The sequence below is a fragment of the Leptonychotes weddellii genome, chromosome 9 (genome assembly GCF_054177405.1).
Source record: "Leptonychotes weddellii isolate Sample4059 chromosome 9, ASM5417740v2, whole genome shotgun sequence".
Taxonomy (NCBI): Eukaryota; Metazoa; Chordata; class Mammalia; order Carnivora; family Phocidae; genus Leptonychotes; species Leptonychotes weddellii.
In genome coordinates, this window is record NC_138377.1 from 126,512,833 (window position 1) to 126,525,752 (window position 12,920).

At 57.4% G+C, this 12,920-nt stretch overlaps 1 protein-coding gene across 1 annotated transcript in view; it reads right to left on the reverse strand.

Moving 5' to 3' along the window:
* The window catches only part of CHRNB4 (cholinergic receptor nicotinic beta 4 subunit), a 10,979-nt gene extending 1,496 nt beyond the window's left edge, over positions 1 to 9,483 (reverse strand). Inside the window, exons 1-5 of the mRNA XM_081831901.1 lie at positions 9,380 to 9,483; positions 5,093 to 5,241; positions 1,635 to 1,679; positions 1,423 to 1,532; positions 7 to 723 (exon numbers count right to left, since the gene is read on the reverse strand). Of these exons, the coding sequence (XP_081688027.1) occupies positions 7 to 723; positions 1,423 to 1,532; positions 1,635 to 1,679; positions 5,093 to 5,241; positions 9,380 to 9,434 (1,076 nt within the window). The 5' untranslated portion in view covers positions 9,435 to 9,483. The remainder of the gene's footprint in view (positions 1 to 6; positions 724 to 1,422; positions 1,533 to 1,634; positions 1,680 to 5,092; positions 5,242 to 9,379) is intronic.
* Between the last annotated feature and the right edge of the window lie 3,437 nt (positions 9,484 to 12,920).

The following is a 12,920-nucleotide window of genomic DNA, read 5'->3' on the forward strand; positions in this document are numbered from 1 at the left end:
CTGGGCTGGGGGGTTCTCGAGGGGCTGCTGTCCGGGCGCTTCATGAAGAGGACGGTGGGCAGCTTGTGTAGGAAGCAGCGCCGGACCCAGGGCGCCATGGTGTGCGTGCTGGGCGAGCGGTGGTGCACGTTGAGCACGCACACGCTGGTGACGATGGAGAAGGTGACGAGCACCATGGTGAACATGAGGTACTTGCCGATGAGCGGCACGTCCAGGGAGGTGGGCGGCACGATCTTGGAGATGAGCAGCAGGAAGACGGTGAGCGCCAGGAGCACGGAGATGCACAGCGTCATCTTCTCGCCGCAGTCGGACGGCAGGTAGAAGACGAGGATGGCCAGCGAGGTGATGAGCACGCAGGGGATGATGAGGTTGATGGTGTAGAAGAGCGGCTTGCGGCGGATGATGAAGTCGTAGGTCACATCCACGTAGCTGGGGTCCTGCGGGTTCACAGTCCGCCGGCCGGGCAGCGCCACGATGTCCCACTCGCCGCTGGGGGTGAAGTCGTCCATGCTGGCCATGGGGGTCTTGAGCACCATGTCGATCTCCGTGTGGTCGTAGGTCCAGGAGCGGAACTTGAGGGTGCAGTTCTGCTGGTCAAACGGGAAGTGCTTCACCTCGATCTTGCAGGCGCTCTTGTAGATGGCGGGTGGCAGCCAGAAGATGCTGCCATTGGAGCGGACCACCACGTTGGTGTAGAGAGACACCTCGTAGGTTCCATCGGCGCTAGGGGCACGGAGAGGAGAACATGGGGAACTTGCCAGCGAGCCCTCGGGACCGTTTCTCAGTGGCCGTCCTTCCAGCCCCTGGCGCCCTCCCTGAAAAGGCCAACTTTCCATGGCCCCTGCGTGGCACAGAGTGCCCTTCATGTGGATGAGCTCCCATGTGCCTCACAGTTATCGGAGGTGGGTTTTACTAGGATCCCCATTTTATAGACGGGGAAACCGAGGCTCAGAGAAGTTCAGTGACTTTTTAAAGGTCAGAAAACTAGGAAGCAGTCCAGCGAGGACCTAAACTTGGTTCATGCTTCTGCTGGGAACACTGTGACCCCACGAGACCCTCTCGCTCCCTCCACCCACCCAACATATTGATGCTACCAACACCCAGCACTGACAGAGCATCTGAGGGCCAACAAGATAGGATGGAGACCAGAAAGAGCACTGGATTCGGGGTCCAGATGCTGGCCCTGGGCCCAACTGTGCCCAAATGAGCGAGTGAGTCTCTCCCCCCTTCTCCGGGCCTCCAGTGCCCCACCTGCCATGGAGGGTGCTGGGTCTGCCCATTTCCTTTTCCAGCCTGACCGCCTGGAGGTCTGAGTGAAGCACAGATGAGGCCCAGGGCCGGCCTCAGGACCCGAGGACCCCCAGAGTCCAGGCCTGCTGCCCTGGCCTGGCTCTCACCTCCTCGGCCAACCCTGCCACTCACTTGTTGTAAAGCACGATGTCTGGCAGCCAGATGCGCTTTGCAGGGATCCTCAGGATGTTCACGCCTTCATAGCGGGAGCTGTTCCAGGCCAGGCGGTAGTCGGTCCACTCCTGAGCAGACAGGTATGGCCCTGTAAGTTGGAGGCTCGTAGCCACCAAGGGGTGGCCCTGGAGGAAATGCCTCCTGGGCTGGGGACACTGCAGGACACTTACCTGTTTCAGCCAGACATTGGTGGTCATGATCTGTTCTCGCTCATTCTGGGGAGGGAAACAGGGATATCCATTCACCAGGTGGGAGGAGCCTTCACACACAGACCCCACGTTATCACACAGAAGGCTCGGGGCTCCAGGACCACATGCCCAGCCGCTGACCCACCATCTCTGGAATGGCTCAGAGGTATTTCACACCCACGTGTCTGGGACAAAGCTTGTGATCGTCACCCAGATCGGGTCCTCTGCTGATATTGCTTCCCCCGGCCATGCAGCTCCATAGGCCAGAAACCTGGGGGCAGTCTCTGCACCCCATTCTCTGGCCCCCCAGGGTGTCCTGTAGATGGAACCCTCCGCGTGCATCTCAGACTTGTCTGCTTCTGTCATGGCTGCCAGCAGTATCCACCAGCTGGACAACTGCAGTCGCCTCCCTACTGGTCCTCCTCCTCACCCAGGCCTCCTCCCCGCTGGTCCTCCTCCCCCGGGCCTCCTCCTCACCCCACGCCTCCTCGTCCCCCAGGCCTCCTCCCTGCTCGTCCTCCTCCTCACCCTGCGCCTCTTCGTCCCACTGTCTCTACTCAGCAGCCAGGGGATCCTTTTAAAAGGCTCCTCTCAAGCTGAAAACCCCCACTCTTTCCCCACGTCCCCCAGTGTCCCTCCTCCGTCCTCCCCCCCAGCTCCCGAAGTTTCTTTATAATTTATATATTTTTCATAGTGGTAAAATGCACATAACATAAAATTTGCCACGTTAACGGCAGTTGGTGTAAAGTTTTTGTCTGATCATTCCAATATCCGAATCATCTGTGTGTCTGTTTCCTTTGTCTTTTTTTCTCTCAGTCTTTTTTCATTTTGTTTTGTCTTACTGTGTGCCTAGTGCATTTTTATCTGCTTTCATAGGCCTCCAAGGAGAACTGACTTTGGCATAATGGCAGATAGATGAGGGGCAGATCCCCTTCATCTAGTCTGTGTCTGAGCTTGTTCACAGCAGGTTTAGTTGTTTTGAGAGCTGGCCTATTTTTTATTCATTTTTACTCTGATGGGTGGTCTTTTCAGGGTCTCCCCATCTTGTGGGGCCCGAATGCTGGCATGTGCCCCCAGCCCTGCGAGAGCACCAGACACTCAGCTGGGCTCCAGCCTCACAGCCACCATGCTGCCCTCCTCTCCTTAGCCCCTTGGCCTTTTACCATGTACCTGTCATCATGGGCAGGGAAAAACGCCATAGACCGAGGGTCACCTCCCGGAATCTGGTCCCTCAAGTCCTGGCTGAGCTCTCCAAGACTGTCACACAGATTAATGGAGTGGGAGGCATTTTTATACAGTTTTTCTAGTTGTTCTTGTGGAAAAGCTAGTCTGCAACACTGAACGCCTTCATCTGTCTTTAAAAACATTTTTTTTTAAGTTGTGGTAAAACTTACATACAGTGAAGTGCATAGGTTTTAAGCAAACAGTTTGATCAATTTGAGCAAATATATTACCCACATGGCCCACCTCCATTCAGGCTCTATCACTCAGGAATTCTCTTGTGTCTCAGTCCTGTCCGTCCCTCCCCAGCGGCTGCAGAACACGCCCGAGGAGGATGGCTCAAGGCCTGGCCACCCCAGGGAGCTTCTTGGGAGGGCCTGCACACACTCCTTGCTTCCTCCCTGGAAACTTCATCTTTAAACTGGTCATGCCCATAACCCTCCCTCCTGGAAAACCAGATCCTGGAATACAGAAGAAATAAACCCTCGGACTGAATACCTATTCTCCGTACAGCGTTCGGGGTGATCACCGCTCACAGGAGCGCACTCACGGCATAGGGTGGGAGCCCTCCTCCGCCTGGTAACTTCTATGACCTCCCACGGCCCACAGGGTAGATCTGGCAGGGGCAGCCTTAGCCTGGAAGTGTGACCACAGCCGCCTGCCTGTTTCCCCTGAGCAGGGCAGCAGCCTTGCAGTGGCAGCTGGGCTCACCCCGTTAAGCAAAACGCCTTTGGCTGCACCGTGAACTCCCAACACTAGCCTGGCCTGGCTCCTTGTTCTTCCCAGGCGGCCTGCAGAGGGGAGAGGGACAGAAAGCTCAGGCTGTCCGTCCCCTCCCCCATTGTCTGGCTGTGCTTCCTCCCAGGGGACCCTCCTCCCAGCCTTCTGGGGGGCGTTGCTTGGAGGGGGTGGGTTTGTGGGGGCCACCTGTCCTCAGGAGGTTCAGCTCCCCCCGTTACCTCCTTCCCCACGACCAGACGCGGTACCCTAGAGTGCTCCCCTCACAGCTCCTTCCCAGGCAGGTTCCAACCCCGTGGATGGGGCTGTGGGAAGGCCACACGGGGAAGGTTAACCATAGGCTGTGGTTCCTGCAGACACTCTCAGCTCAGAGACAAGAGGGGCGAGGGGGAGCTCCCCGGCACCTCAGCACCCCTACCCCTGCCCCACATCCACACACCAGGAGGTGACAGCCCTACTTGTGGAGTCTGCAAGCTGTTCCTCCTTCTCGTGCCCACGGTGGCTGCCCTCACCTGTCCAGACTCTCACCCCCCCGGGCAGCGGCTGCCTCTGGTCCTGTCCCCACACCGGGGCCTCGGTACCCGTCAGGTCCCACAGCCTCGTTCCTCTGTACCCCGACGAGAGGGGGGACATGAGGGCCTCTGTTGGGCAGGCTAAGGGAGGGCGATGATAGGGTAGAGCTGCCGAGACAAGGAGAAGTTTATGGCCATGGTGGACGCCCACCTGTTCGGGAAAGGCCTGTTGGCCGCCCACCCCGCAGTCATTGCCCCTTCACATCTTTGTTAACAGAACCATGACTTTGTTAGGTATCGGACACTCATGATCTTCCGGGCCTCCTGGCCAGCTGTGGCTGAGGCTCAGGGTTCCAGGGCTCGTCCACAGGGCAGGTCTCTGGGACAGAGAGGATCTGAGAGCTCCTGCCACAGACATTGTCACGTGACGTTTTATGTTTGGACCTGTGGCCGCCATCTGATGATCGGAATCCTGCCATCATGGACAGCAACCCAGAGCTCTGACACCGCCGGGTCCCCGACTGACCGGCACGGACAGCGACCCAGAGCTCCGACACCGCCGGGTCCCCGACTGACTGACCAGCACTGACACACTGGCCTGCTCTCACCGGGGTGTTCTCAGTGTTTTGGCCACTGGGACTTGGATGTTCTGTGGCTTGAAGTTAAAGCATTTTCATCGATGTTGAGATCTGGGATTAGCAGTGGCCCTGAACGGTGGGACTGGTGTGCATGCAGCGGGCAGGGCTCGCCCAGCAAGGACAGGAGCGCAAGGCCAGCCTGCAGTTCCGGGACCAAGGATTCACAGCGCAGAGGCGGTCGGGCCTCCAGTTTAGGCGGACTCCTGAACATATGCATATGGAAAAGGAGCAGACGAGCGATCTGACCTGGTCTAGAGGTGTGGGCCAAGCCAAAGGTGCCCCCAGCCCCGCACTCTGGCCCCCAGCCTGGACGGGGGCGGTCAGCACCTACCACGCTGATGAGCTGGGCCAGGGACAGCTGCAGCTGGATGGAGATGAGCTGGGCCGAGCTGGTGGCCGGGCGGATCAGGTTGTTGTAGCGGGTTCTGTTCAGAAGGTCATCTACAAGTCTCTCCTCTGCATTGGCCACACGGCAGTCCCCTGGGGAGACACACGGTCAGACCTGCTGGGCCCTCCCTGCTGGCCGCTAAGGGGAGAGTTGGGCTGGTGCGCAGGAGCCGGGGGCGGGCTGCCCCTCCTTCCTCCCCTTCCCACTAGGATGAAGGGCAGCCCACACCCAGACGCTGCGTCCAGAAACGGGGTGCTGCCCGCAAGTCTCTCTGCACCCCAAGTCTATCCGTCCATCCTCCCGCTCCCCGCCCCCAGCCCCGGTCGTGGAGCACGGCCCGGGCTTTTCCCGTAGCCCGTTGCGGGTGTCCCTGCCCGACTCTGCCCCTGCGGCCACGCACCACGCGGCACGACAGTCAGTGGCTGTGGCCTCACCAGGGCCTTCCCCGCCCGAGCCTCTCAGGCCTCCCAGACTGAGCCCTTTGGCCCTGGTACCAGCCTGCCCTCCTCAACCTGATCTTTTCTCACGGGCCCACCCAGACGCTCGGCACTCCGCCATCCCTCCTGCTTTCCTCTCCCCACCCTGTCTTCACGGTCGTACTTCTGAGCCCTTGGGCACACTCTCTCTGCCAGAGTTGCCCCCAGGCCAACCATCAAACGTCTGCCTTGTGCCAGACACTGTGCCATGTGCTGGGGATGACAGCAAGCAAACACCAGAAGTGACTCCTGCCTTGGTTTCCTGTGTAGTGGAGGAGGGATCCTACCATGGGTTTTGTGTGCAGAGCGGGGAGGAGGGTGGTACGTTCTCGGGGAGGGAACAGACTGACCACGGGGAATTTCCCGAGTTAAGACCCTCAGACTGCAAAGTGTTGGGGTCCAGCTGACAGTTGGCTCCTGGTCCGGAGCTTAAAGGAGAGGGGTGGGCTCAGGGCCGTAACCAGTGCAGCTCCCACAAGAAGCCTGGCCTGCCCCTAGGCCCCCTGAGCTCCCACAGGCCTGGATCTCTTGCCCAGTGGGGTGTGGGTCTTGGTCCCAGCTCCTTCACACGTCTGGGAGTGAAGATGAGGTTCAGGGACCTGGTCTTGTTTACCCTGGTGTCTTCTGGGAGGATGTGTCAGCTGAGGGCAGAGGTGGGGGTGGTGCCGTGGGAAGAGACTCTGGGGAAGGTCAAGGACACTTGAGCAGGAGAGCCCAGCAGCAGGGAGGGGAGATGGGCAGAGCAGGTGGTGTTGGGCAGGAAAGCAGGTAGGAGAAGATCAGGGAACGGGGGCTGAGGAGGTGGGGGTGGGGCTGCCGGGGAGGGGCTGGGTCTCACTGGGCGTGGGGTTCACATGGCATCCTTCCCTGAAGGGCCAGTGCCGGCTTTGCCAAATCCCTCCCTCTGGGTGGGGCCCGAGGGCCCAGAGCCTGAACGGCCTGTGAAGCGGGTCCAAGGTGGCCTCCTGTGTGGGTGCTGGGCTGCACACAGGGCCGCGGGAGCTGGCGCCACACCAGCCTGCTCCGTGCACTTTCCGACTCGCTGCCTGTGTGGAGCAGATGCAATATTTAGTGCCTTGTGAATGATGCTCCCGGGTGCACCTGCTGCCCGCTGCCCCTCCCCCAGACTGCCTGGGGCTGTCCGGAGGGGGTCCTCTGGATGCGTGGCCTAGATTCTGAGCTCTGCCTCTTACACCCTGGACCCCTCCCAGAGGCAAGCTGTTTGAATACCCTAGAAGCCAGCCTGTAGCCCCAGGCTAAAGCTGGGTCCCTCCCACGGTGCCTCTCTAGTGCGTATATTTGGGCTGACCCGTCATTTCAGAAAGTGGGCTGTATCACTTGCCCAAGCCCCTCTGGCATTTCTGAGGCCGGTCTGGGGTCAGAATCTGCAGCTCCTGGTCCTACAGGATAGGGAGAGACTGGAGCCCACATCTCTGCAGCCCCAGAGGTTGGTCCACCAGGTTCCTGAGAGGTCAAGGCTGCTCTGCAGGCTGGGGCGCTTGGGCTGCTCACCTTTGGGGCTGTCCTGCCTCCTGGGCCTTCACCTGGCCTGAGGGACCCTCTCCATCCTGAGGACAGGCTGTGGGCTCCAGAGTTGGGGGTTCTGAAAACCTCAGGCCATTTTGTGCGTTCCCTGTTTCTCATCCGGGGAAACTAAGACCCAAGAGGGAAGGAACTTACTTGAGGAGCCCCAGCAGGTCAGAGCAGAGCCAGGTCTCAGAGCCTCCCTCAGAGAGGGGCCCTCCCGGGCCCCAGTGCCTTCTGCCCTGCCCTTGCTAACGTCCCCAAAAGGAGACTGCTCTGCAGAGGCCATCATGGTAACCATAGCTGAGTGTGTGTTCCTGCTGTCACCTGTGTTTGCGTTCGTATGTGTGTGCGTGTAAGGGGGTGGGGCTGGGAAAGACCAGCAGGGCTGCTGTGGGCTAGAATGGTCTCCCACCACCACCAAAGGCAGCGGGAACCCAGAACAACACATATTTGTTGCTTCCTGCCTGTGAGGCCTGCTGGGTTCAAAAGACAAGGGCCTGTCCCCGCTCCATGACAAGGGTGGCCCAGAATGGGGGGAGCCTCCTGGGCGCCTCTGGGGGTCATGTCCCAGCCCTGGGGTCAACACAGTTCAACAGGGAGGCCACCACTAGGGGTCAGTCATGACGCAGTGACTCTGAGGAGTCCTGGGCCAGCGCTGACTGTGTCTAGGGCCTGGCCTTGCTAGGCCTTCTCTGGAAAACCAGCTCGGGAGCAGGAAGGGGTTAACATCTGGGGGAAGCCGCAGCTCAAACCCTCTACTGTGCTGACTGTGTGTACAGTTGGACAAAGCATAATCTTAAAATCTAATATTGGGAAAACCAAGAGATAATAGCTATTGTTTTGGAACACAAACCATAGAAGGTAAAGACCGACAGAATCTCCTGGCAAGGCAGCATCCAGAAGGCAAAGTGATTTTCAATTTGGGGTGAGTGTCCTTCACTGAGGAACAGGAGATTTGTATTTATTAAAAGGCAGCTCTGGATTTTTTTTTTTTTTAAAGGTCGAGATTTTTACCTTTTACGAAAAGCTCACCACATATTATCTGTCATGTGTAAGAATCACCTGGGTGCTTGTATAAACCCAGGTTCCCAGGCGCTATTTCCAGAGATTTAGATCTCTGAGTCTAGGGTGGGGCCCAGGAATTTGTATGGGGTAATCCTGATGCAGGTGGCCCCAGGACCGCGCTTTAGAAACACGGCAACTGACTCCTATCTGAGTCCCCAAGGATGTAGGCAGGGCATATCATTCCTATAGAACAGATGGGGAAACTGAGGCCTGGAGAGAGGAAAGGAATGGCATGGGGTCACCCCGCAAGTGGTGACAGAGCCAGGACACACGCAGAGTGGGGACCCCATCTTTGGTGAGAGCTGCACTTCCCTATAGGAACTTGTATGTCCTCGCAGTCCTGCCTCCAACACCCCCAGCGCTGTGTCCTGTCCAAGGAAGATGTAGTCCCGCCTGGTCTCCTGGGCTAAGCAGGACTCAGGACAAGCCTGGGCCAGACAGTAGGAGCTAAGGGTCCTTGGAACTCGGGGGGGAGGGTGGGGGGCGGGTGACTGAGGCCCAGAGAAGGCAGTCCTCATCACATCTGGACTCTGCCTGGGAAGGGCGGATGGGGTCTCCCTTTCAGGTGTCAGAGACTGCGGCTCTCCACTTCGCCAGCCTGACGCTGCGCCCCGCTGTCTGTCCAAGCCAGCCCAGCCCCAAGGGTGGGTGACCAGAGACAGTGGTGTCTTAAAAGTGTGTTTCTTAGGAGACACGCCCCACACTGCAAACCATTCCGGGTCTGGCGATTTGGGCAAGCCCTTCCCGGTCCGGGCTGAGTTTCCCCATCTCTAGCCTAGCGGCGCGGAGCCCTCCCTCCCAGGCCGAGCCGCGGGGGTGCTCCCTGCGTCTACCCCTGGCCGGTGAGGAGCCTACTGGCACCTGACGCCGCTGTCCCGCAGACTCCCTTCGCGCCAGTGCAGAGCCAGCCCGGCTCAGCCCGGAGGTTCTCGCCGCGGAGGCTGCCCGGCAGGTGCCCAGGGAGGAGAGGCAGTCCCCACTCCAAACCTCGGGGACCCATCGCCCTGGCCCGTCCCAGAGGCCTCGGCCAGTGGGCTCAGCCCGCCCACGCCCCCGTCCGGCCGGGACGACCTCGGGCCGCTCCCCCGGCTCCCCCACCTGTGGCCAGTGCAGCCGGGCGGCGCGACCGGCGCCCCTCCCCCCTTTCCCGAAAAGAACTCACCGCGCGGGCAAAGGGCAACCAGGGAGAAAAGGACCAGGGGCTGCGCACTCCTCATGGCGGGCGGGCGCCGGAGAGGCAGCCGCGGCGAGCCCAGCTGTCGGAGCACCCCGGCGCCGGCGAGCCGCGAGCAGGCAGGGAGCGCGGGGGCCGGCCTCGGAGTCTGGCGGCTCCGCCGGCGGGCGCTAGGACCCGGCAGAGGGCCCGGCGAGGCCCCGCCCACTCGGGGAAGGGCGGGGCCGGCTGGGGCTCCGGCACCTGCGGCCGCGGTTTCTCGCCCCCGCCTGGCTCCCGCCTGCTCCGGCTGCGCCCGCCCCGCGCGTCGGTGGGGAGAGCCGGGGACGCCGGCGCAGGGTCCCCGCACTGTTCGGGCACGTGGTTGTGCCCCAGGGAGGGTCCGTACCCGGGGGTTTGCCGAAAGAAAGGGGCGTCGCAGGGAGTTAGGGAGCGAGCCAGCTGGAGTGGGGCTCTGCTCTCTGCAGACAAGGCGGGCGCTTAGGAAAAGTGGGTGCATTGGGGAGGGTGACTAGCTCAGGGTCCCCTGGCCTAGCTTGGGGAACTGGGGAAGCGAGCAGAGTTGAAGGGACTGGTTGGGGCCCGGAGTGAGCCGCCTGCGTCCCTCGTCCCCCCTTCTCCCCTTGGCCTTCTACCTGGGCTGACCCGAGGCAGCTCAGGTGACTCAAGGGAGCGCGCAGCCCCTCCTCCAGCCCGGTGGTCCTCACCGGCTGTTGGGATCAGTACTATTCCCCTCGGGGCCGGGGACTTCACGGGGCAGGCATCAGCACCTGGGGAGCCCTACTTCGGGACTTGGCCAGAGCCTCAGTCCGGGACCTAAAAGGGCCTCCGGTGATTTCCGTAGCGCGCGGCCCCACACCTCCTCCCCTGTCTGGGTCCCAGCAGGCAAACGGAACAACTGGACGAACCAAGCGGGAGGGCAGGATCTGGGAGAGTGCCACCTTCTTCCCCCAGGATTCGCAGTCTTACTTTCATATCGCTTCCCCCGTCGTCCTCTTGCTACAATCGGAGACGACCACATATGATCTTTTAAAAAGAACGCTCTTGAAATGTAGTTGACTTTCCCTTTGGGATGGTTTGGAGAATCTAGGTTCAGGTGCGTCCTCTCTTCAAACTGCAACAATAAATAGGTGAAATATATACAGTAAATTAAAAAGTCACAGCCAGGCTGAAAAACAAGATCGCCATCAATCAAAATCAGAAAAGAAATGCAGAGTGGTAGGGGCCGGCTGAAGCCTGGAGCCTGCTGGGCTCTGGAAGCCAAAGGCAGTGGCAGGTCCTTTGGGATTAAGGGGGACTAAAAGACTGGACTAGAAGCTGGGGGTTTGCATGTACCTCAAAGGAAGGAAGCTGGGAGGGGAAGCCGGCTGCTGATCTGTTGTCTGAAATCCTAGCTTTGTGGGATGCACGTTTTCCCTGATACACCATAGGATGGGAGCTTAAAAATGCCCACCTAGAAGCAGCTGCCAAACTGTAAGTTAGGTGAGCAAAGGTGCGAGGGTAGGAAGACAGAGAGGGAGAGAATATAACGTCCATTGGAAAAAGCCTACAACTGTGCCAGAAAGTAAGAGAACGGCTGGGAGAATGATGGGGACATGTTAGAGGGGCACGTGAGCCATCCTGGAGGGGCTCCACCAACCAAGTCTGGGACAATTTGAGCATTAAAATAAGTAATAATGCTGATGAATACTCATTGAATAAAATAAGAAACTATAAGCATATATCAAAGTAAATAAATGATTGAAAGTTTGATAAGAAGAGGGATACCTACATAGTTTCAAAGTAGCTCCTCATAAAAGTTATTAATTATAGGGGGGAAAAGAGTTAACTCTCCAGGGGAGAAGCCTGGCAGATACCACCCGTGGTAGGCTGAAGAATGACTCCCGAAGACGTCCACGTCCTAATCTCAGAACCTCTGAATGTTACCCTATATAGTGAAAGGGACTTTGCAGCAGTGATTAATGAAGGATGTTGGTTGGGATGGGTAGATTCTCCTGGTGGGCATGATGGAGTCACAGGGACCCTTACAAAAGGGAGGCAGGGATCCGGGTGGGGCAGTGTGATATGAAGAGGGAAGCAGGAGCTGGAAGAGGCAGGGAATGGATTCTCTTTCGGAGCCTTCAGAAGGAACCAGCCCTGCCGATACCTTGATTTCATCCCTGTCAGACTGATGTTAGACTTCTGATCCCTAGACCTGTAAGAGAAAAAAAACTGATGTTCCAAGCCACTCCATTTGTCGTTATTTGTTACAGGATCAGTAGGAAGCTAGTAGACCGCCTGAACCACGGGATCAACATTAACACCAACTGGTAAGGGGGCAAATCCAAATGGTGTAGCACCTGGTGGGACGCGGCAGGAGGAACGCAGAATCCTTCTGTGATATTCCTGCCAAAGATGTATGACTCGAATCTAACCGTGATGATACATCAGAGAAACTGAAATTAAGGGACATTCCACAAAATAACTGGTCTGTTGTCTTCAAAAATGTCAAGGTTATGAAAGTCAAGAAAAGACTGAAGAGACATCCCAACTAAATGCAAGACGTGGTTCTAAAATGGGTCCTTTTGCTGTCTGGGACATCGTCAGGACAACTGGCCAAACTTGAATGGGGTCTGAGGGATGGATGGTAGTAATACATCGATGTTAATTTCTTGCTTTGAAGGCTGTATTTTGGCTGTATCGGAGACTATCTTGTAGGTAACGCACAAGGAAGTATTCAGAGATGATGGGGTGCCATGTGTTGTAAACATAATCCAAATGGTGCAGCGATAAAGAGTGCTTTGTATGGGGGGCACCTGGGTGGCTCAGTCGTTAAGCGTCTGCCTTCAGCTCAGGTCATGATCCCAGCGTCCTGGGATCGAGCCCCGCATCGGGCTCCCTGCTCTGCAGGAAGCCTGCTTCTTCCTCTCCCACTCCCCCTGCTTGTGTTCCCTCTCTCGCTGTGTCTCTCTCTGTCAAATAAATAAGTAAAATCTTTAAAAAAAAAAAAAAAGAGTGCTTTGTATGGTACTTGCAACTTTTCTGTAAATTTGAGCTTTAAAAAAAAAGCAAAATGAGCATATAAACCAAGATTTGACGTATGATTAAGAAACGATAGCCAACAAAATGAAGAAATGAGCAAATTCACTGCAGGCGAAAACAATTTTTATAGAAGTCTGATAAAATATTTTTTAAAAAGAAAAGAAAAAAACGGCATGGAACCTATTTGTTGAGGAAACTGTAATTGGGAAGTAGGACACACAGGAAAAGAGAAGACTCTGAATTACGGGTCTTTGCCCCAGGGAGGGGGCGTGGAGTGGTGGTTAGTGCAGGGCTTCTGAGTCAGGCGGTCTGGCCAGTGTCACTACTGACATTCTCTGTGACCTTGGGAAGTGACTTCACTTCTCTGCGCCCCAGTTCTTTCATATTTCAAAGGAGGAAATACCCTTCATGCTAAACTTTCTAGATTGAAATGAAATAATTAATGGAAAATGCCTTAATGATGCCTAGAACATAAAAAGCACCTAATAAATGTGAGCTGCTATTAGCT